The following is a 25,983-nucleotide window of genomic DNA, read 5'->3' as shown; positions in this document are numbered from 1 at the left end:
GGCTACGGGAAAAACCGAGCGGAAGATCAAACAGCAAAAAAGAAACTCCTGGAGGCTGACTAGACAATTATTTAGCGAAACAGAAACAGCACACACACGTGCACACGCTGTCTGCCTTGTTCTGTACGAACACAGGCAGCTGGTCTAGCGTTGAGCTTCGCTGCCTCTCGTTTCCAGCACGCCTCAGTCGGCCTGTTTGTTTGTGGTTAGAGTCTTCTGCAGCCAGGTCTGCAAACCAGAGAGTTTACCACGTTTTAAGATGTACACGCTTGCTTGCGCATTGTTTCCCCTCATGCTCTCCCAGTTAACGTCATTTTCCCCCCCTCATTTTCTGGAATAACCCGGTTCTTTGACTACTCTCCTTCAGTGCCCTCTACACGGCCGGGAACATCTTCCCGTGAACCTGACAGTGACAAGACTGCTGTCGCACATGGCGGCACTTGTCACTTTGTCACCTTGTCACTCCACTTTCCCCATGCTCCCCAGCATCTCTGACTGTACCTCTTAGCATTTGGTTGGACAATGTCCTCAGCCTGCGTTTTATCTGAAACGGGTCCTGGTTCATAATCTTGCTGTGGACAACAGAAATACAAAGGCAATCTCTGTGTACATTCTGGGTCAGAAATGCAGCCTGGTCTTCCATGAAGAGTAAATAGGTGGCTAAATTAGAAGAAAATTAAGGAAACATGTTGTATAAGACCAGGAACACTGCCAGGCCAGCAGGTCCTTAATAAGAATCAGGTCAGCTGCAAAAGAGAAGTCAGCATCCCAAGGTATCTCCTCCCACCACAAGCATTAAAGTTTGCTGCTTTCTTGCTCTTGATCTTGGCACTGGAGCCGCTCGAGTGTTTTTACTGAAGACACTCCTGTGGAAACACTTTCACAACTATTTATTTTGGCCAAAGTTGTAACATATACCGTATCTTAGTAAGACACAAGGAAACAGAATTCTAAGGACTCTGAAAAAGCACGTAGCCAAGCTAGTCCATTTATTGAGCCTCTATCAACTAGGTTCTGATTAATAGGAACAAAGAAAACACTGAGAAACATACAAAATAAATATGGAAAATAACAAAGTTTCCTTCATACGGATAACATCTTCTGGGGACAAAGGTCAGAAGAGGTAAAATATTTTATAGCTGGGAGAACGTGCCTCAGGTTTCTTAGAAAAATTTTCCTAGAGAAACAGTTTCTCTTGAAACAATTTTCATACAGCACTACATTTAGAAACCGAACCATGTGCCAAAGGAGAAGAATATAAGGGAGGTTTATATTTACATACAGGACAAATGCTAATGAGCGTTAGCTGGACATTCACTTCATTTTACATTTAAACTTTATACCATTAGTGTGTGTGAGATACTGAACTGGAGGGCTCTGAGGTTTTCAGAAGGTTACGTGGTGCGGGCCCTGGGCTGAAGCGCCCTGCTGCGGGTCCTCGTGCCACCGTCGCTGCGGACGCCGTCCCACAGCTCCGGACTGACGGGCACCACTGTAACCGCGCACGTTCCCGCAAGGGGAGCGTTTCATATGAACGGACACAGCTTTGCTCTTAGCCTCTCCATTCGTGTTGGAAGAAGGCCCACCATCTCCTTACTGAGTTCTAGTTCCGTTTCAACGGCACGGACAGCATCTGGGTACTTCTCACAGTAGTCTACCAGAAATGTGTAATATTCCAATGACGTCTGCATGTTTTCCAGTTGCTTTTTACTATCTGAAGTAATGAGCTTACCATATAGCCGTGCAATATGAAATTTAGCCACCATTGCAGGGCGAAGAACATCTTCCTCGAGCACTTCAGGAAACACCTTATCTGGGTTCCTCAAGGAATCCAAGAAGAGTTCATAATATTTGATGGCTAACTGAGCCAGAGAATTGATTTTTTTGATTGTGTGGGAGTCTAGCTCCTCCAGCCTGTTACCAATAGCCACCTTTAAATCCATCATCTCGTAATAGGTGTCAGCTAGCTCAAACTGGAGCTGCCGACTGATCAACAGATAGTACTGTGGATTCAAGTCTGCATAGATAGGCTCCAGCATGTCTATTCTACGCTTGTGCATTTTGCAGCGTCTCTCATAGTCTTCTTCAAAGAAAGCAAGCACTTTAAACAAAGCACTGTGATCCTGAACAATTTCAATGTGGTCAGTAACGTAACCATCAACCTGAAAGAACTCTTTTGCTTCCTGAACATAGTTCTGGCCAACCAGGAAGATTTCTCTGGCTTCTTGGAAATCTAGAGGATATACACTGCTCACTTTCTCTTCCATGGCTAGGACAGAGTCACATATATCACTCGTCCCAAAAAGAACAGCTTTCTTCCTGCCCTTCTCTTTCTCATCCTCTTCTTTCTTCCTTTGGGCTTTAAGCTCCAATTGCCTGTCTGGATCCAGCTCTCCTATGTTATCCTGAAATGACAAAGCACGCTAATTAAAAATGCACGTGGCTTACATGACTGACTTACACCAATCATTTTATGTATAAGTTACCTTTGAAATACAATCTAGTTAGCAACCAGACAGCAGACACGTTGCCATATTAGACCTTATATTCACAAACAAGTCATGTAAATGACAGTCTCAGTTCTGTAAAAGCCTAAGACTAAGATAATTTAGTCTCTCTACCCTGTGTGACAATATAGCCGAGACAATAAATGTAACACCCAAAGGCTCTGCTTCTGCAAAGGATTTCAGCAAATTATGAGTTTTAAACATTTAAATGAATAATTAAATGAATGAAATGATTGCTTGAACTAATCAAAGGCTTGAATGAATGAGAACACAAAACCGTGGCATATTAAAATGCTATTACTAGCAGTTAAATGAGGGGTAATCTGCCAAATGAAGGCACGGGCAGTGACGCACAGCGGGGAGGCTGCGGAGCCGCCGCACGAGCAGCGCACTGATCACGCTGCAGAGCTGCTCTCTCTGCCGGGGTCCAGGGGCTGCACTGAAGCCCAAGCAGGCCACAACACACCTGCCGCATCGCAAGCATTTACTGTGTTCTTCATCAGGCAATTGTTTACCGTTTGCTACCAACTATGAATTGCAAACATCAAAATATACTGTGCTTTTAATGAATGACAGCTGCAGAACAGGTCTTCTGTTACCTCAAGTAATTTGCGAGCGCTTTGCAGGAGATTCAGGCAATACTTAATCCAGCACCTTGCAATTTCAGCTCTCCTCTGTCGAAGGTCCTGTTGGTCTTGTTCTGTTTCATCTGTTGAATGGACACAAACACATAAAAACCATAAGAAAACTCAAGCATTCAAGCAAGAGCCTCACGTTTTACACGCAAAGAATACATTACTCGTATTTCAATTCTCGTTGGTTTTGGGTAGAAATATGTTCTTCATAATAATTCTGTAAACTGTCATTCTGGTAGAAAAACACATAGATTAATATGGATTCATCATGCATTAATTCTTCCAAAAAAATAGATGATAATGTATGTTTAAGAAGACCTCTGATCTTGAAGGCATTTTACTTGAAAAGACTGTCATGTCTCTTTGTAACAAGAGAAGGAACTCAGCACAGCTTGTTCTCTGTGATCCAGCTGGGTCCTGGTTTTGTTGCAAACAGCCCCGTTCTCCATCCGTGACCTTTCCTTTCGGCCGAGTTCTGAATCACCGCACCTTCCGGAACTCGGCTGCCGTGCTCCAGGCAGCGCTCGCCCCGGGGCCGGTGACGGCAGCGGGGCTGCGCAGACAGGCCCGGGCTCCTGGTAAATCCCACGCCTCCCGTAAGCGAGAGGGCGTGTGTGCGAGGGGGGGGCGGCCAGGACAGGTGACTAAAATTGACCAAGTATCCCATCCCGCACACGTCACACACCCTGTGACGTGGGAGATCGCGGGGGTCTGGCTCTCTTGGCCCGTGCCCAGCACCTGAAGAGGACCCTGCCTGTTGTGCCTGTGATCCTTGGCCTGGTTCCAGCTCCTGTTTACTGCACGGTCCAGCCCGGGACTTCTGGGTGCCCACTCTGCAGCTGCGCCACCCGGGAAATACAGGATTGGCTTTATTTTGTATTATTTTTCCCCATTTATTAGTAGCATTAGTAAAGCATTTTTAATTTTTTTCCAAGTTTCAAGTGTCTCTCCCTTTTCCTCTGATCACCCTTCCAGTGGGGAGGGTGCGGGGTTACCAGAGAGCATCTGCCACGGTTTATCGTCCCCCGCAGTAAACCCGTCCTTGTTTCTGAGCATGATTAGGGCATTTGTAGTGCAATGGGCCCCAACTTGCTACCAAAAAAGGGAGGAAAAGTAGGGGAAACTGCCTTTGGTTAATCTACCTGCTATGAAAATAAGATTCATTAGCTCTATGACTTCTGTATTGTTCTCCCCGCAGTCTCCTCCCTGTTACAGGAAGGGAAAACACGATGTTTACTCTGCTAAAACAAACACAAATATCCCTACTCCCAATTGGTGTAACAAGTCATCAACATAGAAGTTAGTTGACTTGGCCAAAAATCACAAAAGAAATCTATAAAGTACAATTAAAAACAGGACTTTTATCTGCCACGTCCAGTCTTGCACCCGAATTCACAGCCGTAACTGACTGTATGTTTCTAACACACCTACTGAAAACATCACATCATTTCTTGGCTCAAGTACTGAGCGGTCAGGTAGCTACGAAAGCCCATCAACACTGGTTCGGACCTCCTGAATATTTCATAATACATTGTTTTTAAACAGCCTGGCAGGTTTGCATAGACTTGACAGCCCTGTTTCCCTGAAAGTCAAAAGCTTTAGGACATCATCCTCGAAGTACTTAAACAGTAAGAAAGGCAACTACGTAGAGTTCTTTATTTTCTGAGCTAAGTGAAATATAAAAGCAGTTTAATTAATGTACTGTCACTGAACTTCAATTAAATAAAACTCAGTTGCGTCTATTCAGGTTATACTTTAACCTGAAATAACATCATCAATGGACTAAAGAGTCTCAGTTCTAAACGTCTCAAACCATTAAAAGTTAACCAACATATTCACTGTTTGAAGTCAGAGTTACGAACTCCCACAGGGGCGACCCTGAGTACCTGCTCACCCTCCAAAACTAAAGCCCCATTGATTTAAAACTTCCGCTTGCCCAAGACACAGAATTTAAAAGGCTGTGCTGTAAATAAGCAAAGACTAAGCCTAAACCAGAGGTTTTATTTTGAGTGCTGACACGTATCACGTAACCACAGGCCCTTCAAATTGTGGTCCGTTCTCTCAAAGTTTCTTTTATTGATCTTCACTCTGAACAGCAAAGTTGTCCCTTCGCGTCGATACCCAAAACGACAAGGGGAGCTACAACTCCAAAACCTGCCCTTAATGAGGCTGCAGCACCCAGCAGCAAACGGCAGCAGAAGCACCTTCTGGATTTGTGGGTTTTAAGATCTGCAGTTTCCACCCCTCTTTTAAAACTACTCCCAGGAAGCATCTGGTTCTGTTTACTGAATCATTGCCCTCTGATCACTGAGAGGCAAAAGTAAGCTGTGTTTTACGCACATGTACAAGAACACAGGGTGAGCAGATCCACTGCCACCATTGAAATGGATATTGTTTTAAATGTCACTTCTATTCTGGTATGCGTTCTGAAACACCAGTGACAAGCACTTGAGATTTCTCACAAGGTTTACTCATAGCCAGTCTTAAACTACAGTACCAGCTCTTCAGAAAGGTTCTACTTTATCATTAATTAAAAAGATTTTAGAAAATTGATACTGGGATAAGTTTTGCATGTATTGCTAGACTTCACCTTCAACATTATGTAACAATGATGCTTAATTCAGTAACTTCTGCACGAACTTACTGTCTTCAGCAGATGGCGCCTGCTCAGCTTGGCTAAAGATGACGCTGGCCGCTGCCAAACAGTGTCGGGACTCCATGAAGCATTGCTGAAACAGAAACAGCAGCGCTCAGCGCGGCCACCGCAGCCCGAGCGCCGCCTCAGCTCGGCCGAGCCCCTCGCCGTCGGGACGGCAGAGCTGAGCCTCCGCAGCGCGTTCCTCTGCGCACCGGGAGAAGAGACACTGTTTTTCTACATCTACTACTGAATACCACGTTTTCCAGCCAGCCGTCTTCTCTCCAGCACAGCCCCGATAGCAAGCCGTGCTTTTAGCATTAGATACACACACTGCGGACATTTTCACAGTTCTGATCTGTGCTGCTATCGCTTCCTTGCGGTAAAGGAAGCGATGTCTTGTGGTAAAGATCGTGTCACGGGGTGTTAGCTGGAACGAGCTGGACATGCAAGTCGACATTATGTCAGGTTTCCGTTCCTTTACTCATATTTGGCAATGCATTGTTTAATGATTAGTGCTAACAATGCATCAAAAAGACATGGAAATTACAAGTTACCACTGAAAGTAACATTAACTGGCTTCGGTATGGCAGAAGTCTTGTAAGCATCAGAAAAAAGCATGTGAAAAGTCTGGAATATGGAAATACCTAAATAAGCCCAAAGCATTTCGACACAAATGTGTAGAATCAAACAGCTACCATCTTACATATTCGCTCTAACGTCCACATGGGCTCAAACAAGTCTTAAGTATGTGCTAAAGTACAAAATTTATAGGAAACACACAATGTGCAGTATCAGATGCTTTTGGTTTTAAACTCTTCATTGTAGGAGAACAATATAGCTGTAAGAAACAATTAAAAATGAAGTTATTACAACCTTCAAGTTTTACATGTAAGCATCACATCACACAGCTGCTGACACTTACAAACCACAGCGGTTTTACGTCTGCACCCCTGCCCGTGTCCCCATTGCCGTCACAGCACACGGGAAAGCCACCGTGGCCTCTTGGGAAAAACACACAGTTCTGTGTCAGAACACAACTCGTGGCTTTACAGGACCACGTTTTCAGCTCGACATGGAGCCCTGTCTCAAACAGCTGTTGTTTGAACAATTGTCTGTCTTGACTGCCACATTTCTGGTACAGTTACAGCAGGAAAACATGAGGCATGTTACCTTAGAGAGATAGTACTGGGACAGAGTAGCAGCGTTGAGTGCCCACTCCACTGGGTAGTAGCCACAATACTCAAGTTGTCTTTTAAGAGTGGTATGGCAATACTGAGCAGCCTTCTCAATCATCTCCAGGTGTTGGTAGACTTGTGCCAGATAATATAGGGTATGTGTATAGGCTTTTTCAAATCTGGAAAATACAACAGTCTCTTTAGACTCCCCCAGTCCCTCAATACACCTTCATACATGCAAAAAACAATAATCATCTAGGTATGAACTACACGCTCACCTTTTGGATCTTTCTTGGTCTGTGAGTTTTTCTTCTTCTGCCATGAAATGTTCACTGGGATCCAGGGGAGGATTTCCGTCCTGCCAGAGTACACGACACAGTCAGTGGACTAGCTCCTCTGTCTCTGGAACACAGCGCTCCCTCTTCTGGCCGCAGATGGATTGGCGTTTTTCAATCCCAAACTGAACAGTTTTACATAATGCATCTACACCTATCTCAGTGCTACGAATCAATTCCACGAAACTCAGGAGACTTAAAGGAAGAAAGCCCTAATTCTGCACGGAATTACAAGGTTTGCAGCTTGCAGAAGACTTCTGCTTACATACTTTAAAGCAATGTGTGCTGTGTGCGCCAGGAATATCCAGCCTGGATTCTCCAGGACTACAACTGGGTGTCTTAGTTTTGTACAATAACGTCATGGTTTTTAAAGCATCCATTTAATACCAAGCATGCCTTCAAGTGTGGAACATTCATTTGCCCAGCTGCACTCATCAGTGGGAAGAAAACACGCTGCAGGAAGTACTGCAAAGAACGGTCTGTGCAGAGGATGCTCCGCAGACCTGCCGTAAAGACTTAACGCGGTGAAATGCGACTCCCTTCATCCACCAGCTAAGACTATTCCTTCAAATACATGAATAAGACAACAGGCAATGTCTTTGGAGGTTGAAGCAGCTAAACCTTGATATAAGGTATGACCTACGTGCAAGTTATTAATCATGTGAACTACTTCATTTAGAAGGTTTTTCTTTTTAAAATACAAGTTCTGTCAGAATCCTTATACAGACAACTATACACTGTACAGCACTGTCGGGTGCAACCTTGCCTTAAAGCAACTGCCAATCAAGGTAGAGTCAGCATAACTGGCAAGCCCAACAGCTTAACATTGCCTATGGTAAAGTTTTATTAGCCTGTGCTTATCTAATTTCCTTTGTAACTGTGAATAACTTCAGATGCCAGTTCCAAAACGCTTCCCACAAAGGTGCCTTTTGTCCATTACACGGTGCGTCTGGAAGGGTGCTCGAAAGGCAACACAGCCCAGTTTCCTATGCAACCTCCTTAGCCCTTTCCTAGCCCCGTTTATTTCGTAGCCCAAGAGAAAGTAAGACAACAAATAAAAGGCAGCCCAGAGAAACAGTTTTCATAAGATAACGTGGACTCAGGCAGCAAGAGAAGCAAGGGTAAAGAATGCATTCACGTTAAAGGGAAGTAAATGTACTCTATGTTTGTACTTCTCATTAAAAAATTATCAAAGGATTTGTTTGTTTGCTTTTAATGGAAATATTTTACTCATCTTCAGAGATGAACAAATGAGTCTAAACCAGATAGTGACAAACACATGAAAGTGTCTTTGACCTACTAGGGAGGTGTAGATATTTTTAATGATCTTTTAATCTGTAGGGTTTTCTGTTTATACTTCATTAATGTTTAAGATGTGAATTTATTACCCTCCATCTTGTTCTCTTTAGATACAAAGCCTTCCAATCTCACAAAGGCTACCAGACCTGCTCACAAGATTTGCAGCGCGTTCTGGCAAGACTAGAGCTATTCCTGCAAAGAAAAGAGTTTAAATGACACGGTAAGCAAGACCCTTGTCTCCTTCCTATAGCTACAGATATATGCGCTGATGGCAAGCCTTACGCCTTTAATTATTCTCAGGAAGAGCTTTGCTACTCTCTTGTGCCAGGTAGCCTTCATTAGCCCCAGTTCCTGCTAGACCCAATTAGAAAACAACTAAATGTACCAGTTCAGGAAAATGCCTTGATCTTCAAGAGTTTATCAAAGATCCCCAGACAGGAAGGGCTTTTATAGCCTAAAAATGAGCAATTGTTAAGAAAAGTATATTCACATTTTTATAATTTGTGAACAATGCACCTTGGCACGGTTGTACAAATCCTAAAGATCAAACGCCGCTGCAAGGAACTCGGGTCCCCGTTGTAAGCCATAAAGCAGCGAGACAAGCTCCCTCAGCCCTGGGGTACTTTAATTCTTTGCATATTAGGTCAAATTCAGTTCAGTCTTTTCAGAGAAATGTGACACAAATTCAATGAAGTTATCACAAAAACACCCTTTTCTGTAGTTCCTTTAAGGATAGCTACTTTTGACTATACAGTGCCTTGAAATGTAAGTGGCAAAAAAATTGTGACAGGTGATCTGATGTGGGCTTGTTGACAGTCACATATATATCCCCTGAGCTGGCGGTAAAGCCCAGTAGGAGTATTCACTGGCCGTGACCCAACCACACGTGCAGATAACTCACAAAAATTAACCGCTCCAGAAAAGCCCACAGTAAAAAGGTGAAGCAGTTGGCAGCATTGTTTAACCCCCTGAAATATATATGGCAGCGCTGGTTCAATTTCATAATCAGTGGAGTGAGTGGCAGAATCTTTTAGAGGCGATGCAGAAGTCAAGGATATGATGCCCGGCTGGGTATACGTATCTAAGTTGAACACGGGGAATCAACCAGAGACAGGGTCTGTAGAGATCCGGTATCTCTAGTGAGACCAACCAATCCCGAGGGCAGAAAATAAGCAGACAGGCTTCTCAGCAGCAGTTTTGTTTTGTGGATCCATTACTTGCCTCTCCCGTCACTGCAGACCAGCACAGTTACAAAGGCGGCAATACAGCAGTAACCAACAAAGATTAACCCATTCTAACATTTCCAGGAGAATCATCTATGCTATAAGCCAAGTCCACGTAAAACCTGAACCACAATTTGATTAAGTTCTGTCCAGCCTTTATAGCCGTCCTGAAACACAGATGCTGCTCCTTTAAGGCCACAAATGTTTTTAGCTCACTTGAGCACTGTCCCTGAGGCAAGTCAGTGGACAAACAGCTTTGCAAAGAGCTTAAAAATAGCACAAGGGGTCTTTGTTGGTGCACAGCAGGATCTAGACGCAAAACGTTGTTTAACATGCATGAGAGGCTCAGCTGTTTTAAGGTTGTCCTCTTGGATATGGAACCAACCCACTCGCGTCCATGAAATATCGTGCACGGTCAGAGCAAACCATACAAATGGTACAGTTTTGTTTCCTTTTCCCACCAAAAGCAATGCTTTGACATTTTACAGCCTTTCCAATATAAGATTAAGAATAGTCTTAATTAAAAGCCAAATTCTAGCTGGCCTCAACTTTGGATTATTGACTCCAAGAGTTTTCAAAAGGGCCAGTATTTTAGAGCAAAATGACCTGAATAAGTCTATTTTGAAAGTAAAAGTGATCCTCAAGTTTGCCTCTTTCGTTAATGGCACAAATTGTTATCACTTTTCAAAAGTATCGCAGCAGCCAATTTAAAGTGCAGAAACTCAGTTCCATTGTATGTTTTTCAAAGACTACTAGACACGTAAGTGGCAGTGAAAGCCAGACCTGCGCGGTGCTAGTGAACACAGTACCTCCTTCATGTACTGGTTATACAAGGCTTCTGCGGATTCCAAGTACGTCTGCGCAGTCTTAATCTCATCCCTTTCCGACCACAGGATACCTAGGTTGTTCTAAAGGCAAAAGGAAAAAGATTAGTTATTTTCCCATTTTGTTCCATTTACATTACACATTTTCTCCAAACAATTTATCAGTCTTCGTCTTTATATATACAATGTTTCCCCACGGTATGTTCTGTGTCTGATTCATGCAGCTTTTATATAATATAAAATATCATCAAAACAGACAAGGAATTAGACATTTTTCATCGTGACTGTAGAAAAAATTGACAGGAAAGAGATATTCTAGGAAGGAACATTTGTATATTTTCAATAACAGAAGGAGATTAAAAGAACCGTTAAGATACAAAAGCTACAGATTAATGCCTTCAAATTTAAATTACAGCAATGTAACATTACTGTATATGTGAACCCATCTTTTACAAAAATATCTCTAACTTTATTAATCAGATGAAGGCATTAGTAAAGATCTAGGTCTGATGTGCTAACTTAATTCCCAGGCAGCGTTACAAAATCCAACAGGACCACGAAAAAAACCTTCAAAGGAGTTAGAACGTGTAGCTGCATGTCAGCCCGGCATCCTCTTCAAATCCATTCCCTTTTGTCATTTCTATATGAAAGCATCACGCAGCATGACGTCTATGAACAGAAACACTTTGCTCGTGGCCAACCAGTGGAATGGAACAAAATTAATTAGACAGAAACTCTGATACACATCCTTATGCAGCAGCTCAGAAATGAGAAGCAGGGCTCCAGAAACAGGAAAAATAGACGCTCCTCCTTTCAAAACAGGTGTCAGCGCCATGACAACGTACTCTGTACATCCTGGAACGTGGAAAAGTACCGCTGCCGTTGACAATTACTGCTTTTATATCAGAAACGTTTGTTTAATTAAACAGGCGAGTCTTTTGGAGCCCTGGGGATGGAAAGCTGAGGCAGCTCGCTGCCCATCCCTGCTCAGCACCTGCCTGCTGTCGGACCGCAGCACTTGGCAGGCGTAGCACAGAAACTTCGTCCTGCGCTGTCCCAACAGCCCCAAACCAGGAGGATCCGCACACACGTTTGTCCGGCAGGGAGAAGTGCTGCCTCCCCACACAGCACTTCACAGGCACCGTGGATCCCCGTCCCTCGGCCGCAAAAGCAGCAGCTCCCCAGGAACACACACTGGGACGGTGTTATGTTGTCTTCACCGGCTGCTCAAGCAATCTCTGCTACGAGTAACAGATTTGTCATGGTGTGCCCAAAGCATCACACGAAGGACAAGCAGACGTAACCTCATGAATCCCAGACGTCTGTTTAACTAGCGCCTTTCCACATAAACACGGAATTCCTTGACAGTTTTGCAGTGTCTGACAAGAAGTACTACTGAGCCTTTTCTAATTAGAGCAGCCATTTTTGACAGAGACATCTAAATAACTGTGCTATTTCAAGTCTAGAGTTAGAAATGTAACCGTACAACAGCTGCCACGATGGAGAGGTTGAGCAGAGGCCCTTCTGTGAATCTTCATATGATAAGAACTGATTTTGTTTACAGTATTACTTTCTTCAGAATAAAGAGGTGAATATTATCACTTTTCGACACTGCAAAACTACGTTTTCTCTTCTGGAATAAAACATAATAGATTAAGAAATAACAGGCAAGGCTGAAAAGCAAACAAATACATGATGGCTTTTAAGAACGATTTACCTTTTCAGGATCCTGCAACAAACAAAAGCATCTCCCAACTTTGACAACAAACGACCATTAAGGAATCACAAATAAGCTCTGCACACAGCGAGGTTTAGACTGGATATTAGGAAAAAAATTTCCCGGAAAGGGCTGTGAGGCATTGGAACAGGCTGCCCAGGGCAGTGCTGGAGTCACCAGCCCTGCAGGGGTTTAAAAGGCATTTAGACAAGGTTCTTAGGCACAGGTTTAGTGCTAGAGTTGGTTATGGCTGGACTGGATGATCCCGAGTGTCTCTTCCAACTGAAATGATTCTGTGATTCTATGTTGACTGTCAAATCTACAGATCAGGAATATCTGTTCTTGCCAGCACTGTTAGTGCTCAGCTCGAAGAGCTTCTACTGCTGGTCTCTCGCTCAGTCCTTACAAGTGCTGTCCCGGCCCATCCTGAGGAGCGGAGCGCGCCGCTTGGCCAGCCCGCAGTTCCTATTCGGGGAGCACAGCGTGGACGCTCCGCAGGCGCAGAGGCAGCGGGCAGCTGGGCAGAGCAGCGCCCCTGCCCCGCCCGCGGCGGGAGCGCTGCTCCGAGCGCGGCCACGCACCCGGGGACCACGGGCACAATCTCCCTTATCTTCAGCCCATCGCAGACGCCCCACAGCACAGCCCACGGACACCGCTTGGCCCGTGGGCACCGCACACGGACACGGCCCACGGGCACCGCACAGCCCGACCCACGGACGCCGCACGGCCCGACCCACGGGAGCCGCACGGCCCGACCCACGGGAGCCGCACGGCCCGACCCACGGACGCCGCACGGCCCGACCCACGGACACAGCACGGCCCGACCCACGGACGCCGCACGGCCCGACCCACGGACGCCGCACGGCCCGACCCACGGACACAGCACGGCCCGACCCACGGACACAGCACGGCCCGACCCACGGACGCCGCACGGCCCGACCCACGGGCGCCGCACGGCCCGACCCACGGGCGCCGCACGGCCCGACCCACGGGCGCCGCCCCGCTCCGCCCGCCGCCGGGTCGGCCCGCACCGCCCGCCCCCGGGGCCTCGGCGCACCTGGGCCTGTATGTAGAGGGAGACGCAGTCCGGGGACAGGCGGTGCGGCTCCAGGAGCTGCGTGCAGCGCTGCAGGTGCTCCTCGCCGGCCGACAGCTCCTCCGTGTCCGTGTGGTTGACGCCCAGCTCGTACTCCAGCACGGCCCGCCGCACGGCCAGCAGCCGCGCCTCGCCGCCCTCCTCGGCGGCGCTCAGCAGCTGCTTCACCTCCTGCAGCAGCGCCCGGGCGCTGTACTTGGAGCGGTAGGGCTCGGTCTCCGGGTCCTTGCGCGACTCCACGGCCGAGAGCGTGCGGGCGGCGCGGAACTTCTCCCGCACCGCGGCCCACCCGCCGCCAGCCGCCGCCGCCATCTTGTCTCCGCCGCGCGTCACGCGCCCCGACGCGCCGCCAGCCAATCAACGCCGAGCTGCGGCGGCGGCGGCCCCGCCCCTTCCTCCCGCCCGGCGCCATGGCGACCGCAGCGCCGCCCCCGCCCCCTCCTTCCCGGAACCTGTGACGGGGCTCAGCAAACGGCACCGAGAAACGAGAACCAGCAGATGGCGACAGGCACGCAGGAGCACCCCCACAGCCACCCGTGGGACGCTCTGGAGGAAGGCGTGAGGGGCTGGAGCTCCGTTTTGCTGAAAAGAGCATTTTTCCAACGCACGGGCTGCGGCACAGACAAGGCGCAGTAACCGTGTCTGAAGAGTTGTTTCTTCACAGCTCTGAGCTTCCAGAGAGACTCCCGCCCCCTCAGACACAAGCGGCAGCAGCCGCTTTGCTGGGCAAAATGGAAAATCTTCCAAAAACCCGTCATTTCAGCAAACATGGTTTTTTGCCATCCTCAAAGACAGGCTGCTTTATCAAGGAATAAAGACAGAGGGAAGTGCCCAACAGGCTTTTACTTTTGGATAAAAATCAGCTCAGTCCTGTATCTGTTCCCAGAGGTTAATCAAGGGACTTGTTAAAATCGCGTCCCCAGTTTCCGTTCTTAAACCAGTTGTTCCTCTTGAAGCCGCCGTTACTTTGCCTCCCATTTCCAAACCTGGAGAACCCTCGTGCCGCCTCCTGGGGTGACTCTTCCAGCTCCGGCAGCTCCTCTGCCACCGAGAGCTGCCAGCGCCTGGTGTCCTTCCACTGCTCCTGCAGAGAAAGAGCCACGTGAAGACACTACACGCCTGCAGGTGTGTTCAAGGCTCCCCATATCATTTTAAAACACCGAATGCAAAGGCACTGCCGGACAAATCCCACCCGTGCACAAACAGGTGAGCAGATCCCCCCTTGGGGGACAACTCACAGTCCTGTGAAAAAGGAGAAATGATCACAAAGGGACAAGAGAGAGCGAAGCCAACAGAAAACTGGTTAACCCTCAGCTGTATTAGAGACATCAAAATCCAGAGTGGCAAAGTACCTTAATAAAATCAGGTAAGATAATGAGAACCGAAATGAGAAAGAGGCATGACAGGGTATTTCCAACAACTGTGCTGTGCTCTTTCTAATGACTGTTGTCTATGCAACATCCTTAGTAAAACACAAACCGTATCCTCCCAAACCACCCTTTAGTCAATGCTATACATGGCACCCGACAAATTTAAGATCACCAGGTTCCAAAGACAATTCTGGCTACAAAAACATACCTGTATGTTACTCAGTTCATCAACAGGGATATCAAAGCACACCCCCTATAAGCAAAAAAACAAAGAGACATTTGCTTTCCAGAGGTATATCCAATAACAGAGATACAACTGCAGTCACACACACACTCCCTCTCCTCCCCCAAGGCTGGGCCATCTTACCATCTTCCCCTTGAGGAAACGCATTGCAGATATTTTGCCATCCACTTCCTCACCAAGCTGCTCCTTTAGTCCTCGCCAGGCGTAGCTCATGCTACGCATTTCTATGGAGCACTTCAACACCATGGTCACAAAACCCTGCAGGAAACAAACAGAACAATGTTTATGAGACTAAACCTGGCTGAACAGCCTGTAACTCACTAACTAACAAACCATGCAATAACTTGTCCTTGTAATGTAGTATTTAATCCTAAGAAACCAGCTTTCCAAAGCAAAGCAACTAAAAGCCTCCTAGGAAGCTGAAGGTACCCATCTAACCCAGGACTGTCCCATGATATAAAGGCCAATAGCATTTATCTGTTTTAGCCAGAAACAGAGACACATTTATTCAGTACATAAAGTTAGTGCTGGACAAGGGGTAAAAAGCCCACCCAAACTGACACAAGAAGCACAGTGCAGTCAGGTGCTCTTTCCAAAACTGTGTTACCACCTAAGGAACTGAGCCAAGTCCTCCCTGAGTGCATTAGAGAAAGGAAGAACTTTTCTTTACCAAAATCTCTTTAAAATCAGTTAACCACAGGCTAGACTTATCTGTCATATGCAGAAATGCAAGATGTTTCCTGGGAAGGGAAAACTACAATAGCACAAACCAATCTATCAGCTTGTAAAATGTATTAGTTAAACTCTCTTAGAGCATCGAAGTCTTGTGTCAGTTAGATCTCTGGACTCTCATTGCAAGAAAATGTACAAACTGATTTCATCTTTTTTGTTTCCTGCAGAGTGGCAGTAAGAGGTGATTTCGGTTGAGGAACGAGCCTCAAACCAGAAGCTGCGGATAACAGCTGCTCAGGAACCCTAAGGGAAGAGCCTGAGAAGATGCCACATGCGGCCTGGACCCAAGCACTTCGCACCCATCCCTGTTAACTCAGGTATGACATTACTTACCGCGGTTGAGTTGAGTAGGGAGCGCTGCTGTATGTAAGATGCCCCAGAAATATGGGCCAGAGCTGCAGCCAGGGCAGCAACTGCCCCTTTTTCGTCTATGAGCTCTTGAGCAGATTTTCTGAAGTAGTCTACTGCAGAAGGAGGAATGGCCTCCAGCAACCTACAACAGAGGTTTAAGAGATCAGCACAGGCCAGGGTGAACATGACTACGTTGAAAACATCAGATTTCAGACAGTTTTCAAGGTTAACAAGTTATCTCTGAAAGCCTTGGCTGTAACGCTCACGCTTCACTACCACTCCCTTAACGCAACGCTTGCGGGACGCTGGATAACCACCGCCTCTGTTGGTTAAGCCAAGCCTCTTGAAAGATGTGTTCAACATGGGGGATGCTCACAGGGCACGTTTGAGAGCACTGGGAAATACGTCAAGGGAAGGTTCTGAACTATCAGCCATACCCAAGAACTCACAAGAAGTGTTGCCAGCGCTACCGTGCTGCTGCTGGCCGGGGCAGCGCACTGCTCGCTCGCAGTGAAAGCTCATCACATTCACTGTTTCTGGGAAGGGCAGCGAGAACAAGCTGGGAAACAGCACAGCTATTTTCATGCTATTTTGGGTACCCCGCCATTCTTCAGTACGTGGTAAACCCAAAACCATGCCCATGATCTCCTTTACACTGCTCAGATCCTCGCTAATAATTTCTGTCAATGCAATTTCCACCAAGCAGGCAGCAAATATACACAAAGTGCATAGAATAAAAACCATAACCCTTGAAGAATAAAACAACACAAAGAAGTGCAGGATGGGGTTACGACACCCTCAGCTACTGCAGAGTAACTCAGTACACTGAGTCCTGCTCCTTACACATTGCTACTGTACCTTCTGAGCAGACAAAAGTCAGATTCCCTGCATGACAGTAATTCCCTGTTGTGCTATTGATTTCTGATGGCATAAACGAAGGTTATTTTTTGCAAGAGCTTTGAGAACATTATATTCTATGAAAGCACATAGAGGTTTATCAGTATCATCTTATGAAAACCAGTCGGTGTCTACAAGCCAAGCAAGCTTTTACAACATGCGCACAGATAGGTCCGATCCCCTAAAGCTTCACATTAACACTGTTGTTGTTGCTAAGAACTCTAGACCTCTTTTAAGAACGGGCAAATAAACTTACTTTTTGGCATCATTACTCGAAGCTTTAATTACATCTGTAGCAGAAGGAACACCTACACGCTTAAACGTAATCCCCTGAAACCAAGCAAACAAATTACAGTTAAAGGCATTTTCAACACTCTACAACTCAACCCCACCTGAGTCACGTTACTTGGGCCCCCAGTCACTTCTGTCTGGATATTAACAGACTTCACTCCAGTTACCTCTGAACCAAGAATAAAGCTTTTTTTAATTTCCCGCCTTTGTTACCGTGGAGCTATTTTATACAATTAAGATGCAGACGGGCTCCTTCACGCACTCCTGTCGCTGCCCGCCTGCTGGCAGCAGGAGTACTGCCAACACGGGGAAACTCATGAGACAGAACAGGTTTATACAGCAGTATTTATGAACAGTTACCAAATATCGCCATTTTAGGCCTATTGGACCACAGGACACGAGGCCCGTACTGGATCCATGCAGCCCATGGTTACAAAATGCCAAAGAGCTTTTCCATGACGCAGAGATCTGAGGCACAACTCACCGCCTTGTGCTCCACCTGCTTCAGGAGATCTTCCTCTCTTCTCTGAAACAAACAGATGCAGACCCCGGTCCGGCCGGCTCGACCCGTTCGGCCAGAACGGTGGATGTAGGAATCGACATCCTTTGGAAATTCAGATTAACATGAGAAAACCTTATGTCATTTAAATCATTGAAAGTCAGGGAAAACGCCAGCTAAATTCTACTCCGGAAGCCTAGAAAGTGATACATTCTGTTTCTATACCCAAATGTAAGTACACACAAACCAGTCAGGTTTGTGTATGCAACCCTGCCCAAGGTGCGTCAACATCGGTTGTTTACAATAAAACGCTCCACTGTAGTTACAAAAGAAGAAAAAGGCAGCAGGAGTATTTTAGGATTGTTACGGAACTCAACATAACAACATTCAGAAGGGATTCGGAAATCCTGAAACGATGTCAAAACCTTTCTGACAACAATCCCGAGTAACCAAAACCCGTCACTTTTGATTTAATCAAAGCTCAGAATTTAACTAGGGAACCCTAGGCCTGCATTTACAGAAGATCCGCTGGTGAATCAGAACACGAGGTCTGGTGAAACCACGGAACGCTCCACCGTTCTGTCACCAAAGGATAAAACTCACAATTCCGGTTTCTCGCAGTGACTTACCTTTGGCGGTGAACACTGTATAACAAGGTCAACCTCAGGAATATCCAAACCACGGGCAGCTACGTTTGTTGCAATGAGAACTTCAAACACACCAGTTCTAAAGCCTTTCAACGTGACTTCTCTCTGTTGCTGTGGGATGTCACCATGCAAGGACTGGGCATCCTGTCAGCGGAACAAACCATGAACGTGTCACTAACAGGGCAGCCTGGGCTGCAGTACCTGCACGTTTAATTACAAAGCCCAATACATCGCGTAGAGCAACAGAAAATACCTACACAGCCGATACCAAAGGAAGATACAGAATCCTGCTTTGTGGTTTGATCTTTCTCTGGGACAATACTACTCCTAAGGAGCAGTTTTACCATAACATTACTACTTGTAGCATACCAACAGCAGACTGTGCAGTTTCAGCCTGCCATGCCAACAAGGGCCCACTTCAGCTTTCACCTCCGCCGGAACAAATGGGAACAACCTCACTTAAGCAGTGTTGTCAGGAGCAAGCAGGAGGCTGTGGGACGCCAGCCCATGCCCACAGAAGCTCCAGGTTTTCAGGGCATTCCCAAACTCTCCAGGTGACCTGAACAACCTCCACTTTCAATGAGACAAGACAGAGCAAGTGTACGACAAGGAGAAAGAGTCACAAGCTCACGGTTCAAATGAGCAACATGCAAACAAACAAAAATTGCTGCTCCAAGATTTTACTGTGAATAGGATATTTATCAAATACTGGGCAAACCATGTATTCCTATTACTGCTCTTTCACTATAAACAGGATTTTCTCTGAAAAAATCCAGCACCTTTTCCCACTCCCAAAAAAGGGTGCTCGTTCAAGCAAGCACAGAAAACGTGCTCAGCAGACCACCTGAGGCCTATTAAATGACTCTGCAAGTACAACAGCACATTCTGTTCTACCATATCGGTTGGATTTTCCTGAATCCAAAGAGCACACTAACATAAGTAATGTGTGCACTAGAATAGCTCCTGCTTATTACCCTTATTACTATCTCCTGTTTATTCAGCATAAGCTGTGTATTTTCCATTGATCTGGTCCTGTATGACTTTAAAGCCAAAGGAATAAATTCATTATCACAGCCAAGAAGGCATTTTAATCGCAAAGCTTTATGTTTAGAAACAGCTTTCATAAGTATTAAAACTGCCCAGAGAAACAACTTCATCCAGACGGTTGCAACCCTGTATTTATTTCAGGGCATTCAACCCCCGACCCTCCACTCAGGCCCCAGTACCTGTTTGAGAGAAGCATTCATAGCGAGCTCGTTTGCCTCCTTTTTGGTCTCGCAAAAGACGATGGTCCGGCCGCGGCTGCCGCTGTAGACTTGGATGATATCCCCGAGGACGCCGGCTCTCTGAGAGGAGCGACACTGTATCGCCAGGTGCTGTTTGGGGCAGGAACACAGGGACGGTTTGTTAAATCCAAGCCATGCGAAGGACAGACAAAATGAATTTAGACAGATTTATTTTTTAAGCTTGCAAACTATATGAAAGCTTTGCTTAAAAAATGTGTCTACCACGTGCAAAGTCATTCCACACTCCTGTTTGTCACATCAACGCAGAACCCATCTCACGCAGGGCGCTGCTCTGCAGCACAATCACTCACTTCCACAGTCGTGGCGGTCCTTTGCGTCTTCTTTCCAATCAGGTCGATCTGTTCGTATTCGTCTTTCATGTATTTTTTGGCCACATCATACACCCACCGTGGGCACGTCGCAGAGAACAGCAGCGTCTGGGGGTTGTTCTCAGAGCCTGGAAGTGAAGGGCACTGACTTCAGTCATCACAACAGACTATGAACTTGACAACCGACAGAAAAGCAGCAGAGTTGCTCTCAAATGGAGAGGTTTTGATGCGCAGTAGAAGTCAGCAACAAGAAGAAAACTTAGGAGCGATGAAAACATTTTAAATACCCTTTAGACACCAAAGGCAAAATTACAGTAATCTTGAATGTACCAAATTGAATCTCATCCTGACTAAGAAATACAAGACACACTTCTAGGTCATCTGCTAAAAAATGGTCTGGACGGTGCCTGAAGTGCTCCCACAGTAACAGCCGAGGGAAGCAACAGCGGCTGCACCGCGCAGTGCTCAAACCCGACCCGCGAGGCTCCCAGATCTGTCACAGCACACGTGGGGTCACAGCTGCGAAGGAACTGCCAGCAACCAGCTTTTCGCGGCTTCCAGGGCCGGGAGCGATAACCTTGCGCTCAGAAATCTTTCATATTTCTACTTCTGGTAATTCATCAAATCACTTTCAAAACTTTGGGTGTTAGTATAACCTTACAAGGAATTTCACACTATTAACCTCCTTTATCTCCATTCCTGCTACCCGGCGGCTTTGCTGAATGCCCGCTACATCAGAAAAGCACAAATATTCCCTAGCTGTCAACTCCGTGCGATGCCAAGTGTACAGACGGGCCTGAACACCAATCCTGTGCTGTTACCTCTTGCAGGATGGGGAGCACCAGAGCTTACGGAGTGGGGTCTGTTGGCTTTTTGCCTTCTTCCTCCTGCCCTCCTTGCAGAAATGCCACTCCAGCCCTGCAGACATCTGTCACCTCGTCTTTAACCTCTTACACTTCCACCTTCTCTGAGGCCCAACAGCAGCCTTGCACAAAGGACTGAAGCTGGGGGTGCACCCGCAGCTCTCAAATCACTATAACTGTGTTTTCTGCACTGTGCCCTATTCCTATCTTGATGTCAGAATTTACCTTTTTTATAAGCAAATCCTAAGATTTCTTCCACTTGTTCAGCAAAGCCCATGTCTAACATGTGATCGACTTCATCCAGAACAACATGCTTCACGCTGGAAAGCTCCAGCTTGCTGTTCTGAATATGGTCTTTGATGCGCCCAGGAGTTCCCACTAGAATGTCGATGCCACTTTTAAGGAGATCAACTGGAAGACAAAAAAGCCAAGGACAGTGTCAGAACGCCAAGAGACAACAAGGTAAAAAAGTAACAGTAAACAGCAACACCTGTAACGTTAGAACAAACTACTGCCCTTCGCTTTGATCTCTGAATAAAGCACCACATCCAGCCCAAGTAACAAACGAGTAAGTTCAGTGACGGTCCAAGTTGCTCTGTCAGGAATATCAGCTAAACCACAAGCAAAGTCACAGTAAAATACACCTATTGCCATTAAACAATGAGGAACGAAAAGGTCGAGTCACTTTGCAGACCTACAACCACTCTTTTAAGTAAACATTTATTGGAACTAAACCAATCCCACCCGGGCTGTGTACTTCCTCTGGAAGCAACGCCATGGCTCCTGACCCAACCGAACCAAGCCAGCTGTACTCATGGGATGTCATTCCTTCGCATCTACTTACGCTGTTCTCTATACGGAGTTCCTCCATAAAAACACGCCACGGACAGCTTCCTGGTGAGATGCTTGAAGTCTTTGGCTACCTGTGTGGCCAGTTCCCTGGTCGGAACCAGAACCAGCACCTGGAGGGAGTGAAGAGAGACCAAAATGCAGCTGTGCTCAGAGAAGTGTTTCCTCCTCATCAAACGGCCAGCAGGGGAAACAAAGCAAAGGATTTTATTAAAAGATAACCAAGAGGGAGGACAGCAACATTTTTTTCTCAAGTAAATGCCAGCTAAAATAGACACTTCAGTAACATTACCAAGGACAGTGAAGTTAAACAATAAGGGACAGGAACAGTCACTAAACAATTTGGAGTGATAAGATCTTCAGACACATTGCAGGATGCGTTCCAGCCATGCACTTCACCTGCCTGCCCTCCTCCACTATCTATCCTCTCCCATCCATTTTATTTTACGAAGGAAACGATAAAACTAAGAGCTGAATTCTTCTCTAGAAATCTTCCAGACAATTACATTTTACAACCTACGTTGCCTTTGAAGTTAATAAAATAGAAGGATGAAGCAGGCAAAAAATCTGCAGACTACAACAGTTTTCAGCCTAATGATAAATACGCACACTGCATTTGTGTGGGAATAGGGTATCTTTGATATTTCTACTTCCAGTAATTCATCAAATCACTTTCAAAACATTTGGCATTACTATAACGTTGCAAGGAATTTCACACTATTAACCTGGGCATGGGATGTCTGATCAACATGGGAGAAAGAAGGCCCCAAAACGGCCCCAAACTGATTACAAAATCACTTTCGGCATCCGCCCTGTCCCAAGGTTTTGGCGTTAACCCTCAGGCAGTAACTTACTTTTGGTGAACGGCCTCTTCTTGCATCTTGCGAGACACTCTGAAGCTTTTCAACCAGCGGGAGAGCGAAAGAAAAGGTTTTCCCAGTTCCTGTTCGAGCCTGAGCAATGACGTCTTTGCCGTCATATATGGGCTGAAAAGTCTTCACTTGCACAGGGAACAAGTATTTCACACCTCGAGCTGTAAAATAATCCAAAGAGGTTTCATTGAAAGGTGCTGATCCTGCTGCAAGCTGAGCAATTAGAAGCAACTAAAGCACATATTTTATAGGCATCAGGTCAAATCCTGTACACAACAGGAGATGCAACTTAGGAAAACACATCTCTCTGTTCTTACTCCTACTTTACATCACAAGGTATTTTCCCCAAAACAAACAGCTCAGTGTCCACAATGACAATGCGACATTTGGCACGAGGCAACAGGAGATGAAGGAAAAAGCAAATAAAAACAAAAACAGAAACATGTATTTTTCTGACGCAGCCCACGCCTGCGCGGCAGCTTGGTTCTGAGGGTCGGGGCACGTGTTCCAAAACATTCTGAAACCTCAGAGATTTCACACACTGGAAGTGAAACAATCCATCCAAAAGAAAACTTCTGGGCAAGGAAAATGCAAAGGAACGAGGAGAATTTTGTCTGAGAAGCAAAAATCTGCTCAGCTTCCCAACAGAGAGGACCAGAACTCCACGGGGATTACTGCAACAACGCTGCTTGAGGAGAGACACTAAAATGCCCAAAGTACGAGAAAAATCCCAGACAATCTGTTCACAGGAGCCAAACAGTCTGTACACAAAACACCAGAACACTTATTAAAGCAGTGATGCTGTAGACAGCAGAGATGGGAGTGAAGATAAATAGTGAGCAGAACGATGCTGACGAGAAGAGAACCCTGTGTCCAGAACGCACACCGAGGAACAACCACGCCACGGAAGAACAGACGCGCCTTACGGCACCTGAACTGCAACCAAACAGAAGCTTTGTTCCTACTAACAGCAGATTCTTTGAACCTACAGTGACTGCTCGTGTGCGCATTCCCACCACACAACAAATACAGGATGATTTAGGACCATTTACCCTTTGCTTCTGCCTCTGCTTATACAGGTACAGTGCAATTCTGGACAAACATTTACAGAAGTTATTTTACCACATTAACTAACCTTTGAGAAGGTTGATGGTGTTTTGGGAGAGAGGAAAATTGGAGAAGGCGCCTTCTTTTGCTTCTTCTGTCAGCTCCTAACAGGACAAAAAACAAAACAAAACACCTGGTCAGCCCTAAGAGGTCAGCAAGTAGCGCACCCCCCTCGGGCACACAGCAACAGCTGCGCGCTCGCTTTACCACCGTCATTGTATCAGCTACCTCCTTTCTGCCTAAAGAGAAAAAAACTCTTGTGATGCAGGAACTTCACAAACAAAAAATCATCACAGCGTGAAGTGGGAAACTCAAATCCAGCCACCCTGGACCAGGAGACACGACGCTGACCGGGCTGCGCAGCCCGCGTGACGGCGCCCGCACTGCTAACTGCTCTTACACCACTCTGAGCAAGGGCTTTCTGCCAAACGTCTTCCTGCTCGTTACCTGCCGCAACCTGTTCAAGGCACTGGTGTATCGCCCCTAGTTCGGATGTACCCGCAAACCTCTTAAGACCCCCGGCAAACAAAATGGAAGAAGTGCCCGGTCCGTGTGATCTCCCCGCATCGGGCACGGATGCTTGGCAAGTCAGGGAAGGGAAACTGCTTGTTCTTAATGGGAGTCCACTGAAATCGTTAGAAAACTGTTTTTCAAAGGAAAATGTATTTGGTGTCACAATTCCCTGTGTGAAGCAGGAATTTCCCTCTAAATCGCACCTACTCGTACCGCACAGGAGCGGCTTCTTGGCTCTGCACACCAGGAGATGCTTAAAGCTCACAATGTAACTTCTGCTTCTAAGATCCAAGAGATCACACCACCACGGCCACTGTGCAAAGCGCACGCTCCTGATTCACGTTCCCATCTCAAACACAGAGAGAAAAGCAGCTGCAGCAGGCCCGAGCCAGGCAAAGAACGGGGAGAGCCCCGGCCGCGGGGACTAGTAACCGTGACCCTCCCCTACGGGACCGCTCCGCAGGGCCCGCCGGCAGCGGCAGCGCCACGGCACAGCGGCCGCGCTCCTGGGACAGCGCCGGGCGGGCCCTCCCGAGGCCGAGGCCGCGGGCGCCGCCTCCAGCGCCGGGCAAGCTGCTGCCAACGCGCCGCGCCCGCCGCGGGGCAGAGCGGAGCCGGGACGCGCCGGCCCCGCGCGGTGCCGTGCTGCCGTGCTGCGCGGGTGGCGCACACCCGCGGCTCGGGCAGGAACGGGCCGGGCAGCAGCTGCTCAGCAGCCGCAGATGTAAAGGAACCGGCGGCAGCCGCCGCCCGCGCCTCCAGCAGCACGTGTGACTGCACACGCTCGGCGCCAGGGGGGCTGTAACGAGGCAAACCGCGGGGCGCTCCCACCTCGGCGTGGCCGTCCTGCCGTCCCGGGGCGGCGGAGGCTGTCACCGCGCGCCCGGCGCCGCCGCCCTCCTCCTCGCCTTGCTTCGTCTTCTTGGGCCGGGGGGGCTCAAGCTCGCCCAGCCCGCTCTCCTCGGGCGGGGCCTGCTCGCCCTCGGCCTGACCGCGCCGCTTCAGCTTCTCCCGCCGCTTCGGCTTCTTGTCCTGGGCCGCGTCCTGCCGAGAGGGGAGCGGATGTACCGGAGCGACCGCACCGGCGCCAACGCGCGGCCCCGCGCGCGGCCCGCGCAAGATGGCCGCCCCGCACGTGCGCGCCGCCCCCGCTCCCACCTTGACCTTCCTCCGGCGGCCGCGCCGCACGGACTCGGCCCCGGCCGGCGCCTGCGGCTCGGCGGGGCTGGCGGCGGGGCCGGCGGCGGGCATGGCGGCGGGCGGCTCCCCGGAGAGCTGCGCGGCGGCGGCGGCGCTGCTGCTGCTGCTGCTGCTGCTGCCCGAGTCCCAGCGGCGGCTCCGGACGTGGCGCCCCGCCCCGGCGCGCAGGAAGTGAGGCGCGGCGTGCGGCGGGCGGCCCGGGCCGCGGGGCAGCGCCGCCGCCAGCAGCAGCGCGCCCGGCGCGGACAGCCAGCAGCGCTGCCGGCCGCCGAGCGGGGCCGCCGCCCGGGCCGCGGGGAGGCCGAGCCGCGCTGCCCGGCTGCACGCGCCGCCCATGCAGCCGCTGCGCCGCCGGGCCCGCCCCGGTGCCGGTCTGGTCCGCCCCCGGTCCCGGTCGGGTCCGCCCCTTCCGCCCGGCCCGGCCCTTCCGCCGGCGTCCCCCGGCACACGGGCCCGCGGGGTCCCGCTCGTCCGCCCCGGCTGA

At 48.1% G+C, this 25,983-nt stretch overlaps 2 protein-coding genes across 3 annotated transcripts; both read right to left on the bottom strand.

The window, feature by feature from the left end:
* Positions 1 to 882: 882 nt before the first annotated feature.
* On the bottom strand, positions 883 to 13,765 carry KIFBP (kinesin family binding protein). 2 transcript variants are annotated; one of them, XM_080348283.1, is made up of 7 exons: positions 13,411 to 13,765; positions 10,622 to 10,720; positions 7,234 to 7,313; positions 6,951 to 7,134; positions 5,787 to 5,871; positions 3,107 to 3,216; positions 883 to 2,405 (listed from the first exon to the last, which is right to left on the bottom strand). In XM_080348283.1, the coding sequence occupies exons 1-7, from the start codon at positions 13,759 to 13,761 to the stop codon at positions 1,527 to 1,529; spliced, it is 1,788 nt and encodes a 595-aa protein (XP_080204409.1). In that variant the 5' UTR covers positions 13,762 to 13,765; the 3' UTR covers positions 883 to 1,526. The 2 variants fall into 2 exon arrangements, with proteins under 2 accessions (XP_080204409.1, XP_080204410.1); XM_080348284.1 differs by lacking the exon at positions 13,411 to 13,765 and adding an exon at positions 11,204 to 11,462.
* A 508-nt stretch (positions 13,766 to 14,273) lies between these two features.
* Positions 14,274 to 25,850, bottom strand: LOC308042191 (nucleolar RNA helicase 2-like). Its single transcript, XM_080347383.1, has 15 exons — positions 25,458 to 25,850; positions 25,131 to 25,343; positions 23,815 to 23,890; positions 22,662 to 22,840; positions 21,803 to 21,920; positions 21,184 to 21,369; positions 20,078 to 20,223; positions 19,707 to 19,856; positions 18,463 to 18,624; positions 17,819 to 17,938; positions 17,300 to 17,373; positions 16,129 to 16,288; positions 15,187 to 15,321; positions 15,028 to 15,072; positions 14,274 to 14,533 (listed from the first exon to the last, which is right to left on the bottom strand). The coding sequence occupies exons 1-15, from the start codon at positions 25,833 to 25,835 to the stop codon at positions 14,339 to 14,341; spliced, it is 2,337 nt and encodes a 778-aa protein (XP_080203509.1). The 5' UTR covers positions 25,836 to 25,850; the 3' UTR covers positions 14,274 to 14,338.
* Positions 25,851 to 25,983: the final 133 nt, after the last annotated feature.

The sequence above is a fragment of the Nesoenas mayeri genome (assembly GCF_963082525.1).
Source record: "Nesoenas mayeri genome assembly, chromosome: 7".
NCBI classification, from domain to species: domain Eukaryota; kingdom Metazoa; phylum Chordata; class Aves; order Columbiformes; family Columbidae; genus Nesoenas; species Nesoenas mayeri.
The sequence above is the reverse complement of the archived record's forward strand: the minus strand, read 5'-3'. Positions and strand labels throughout refer to the sequence as shown.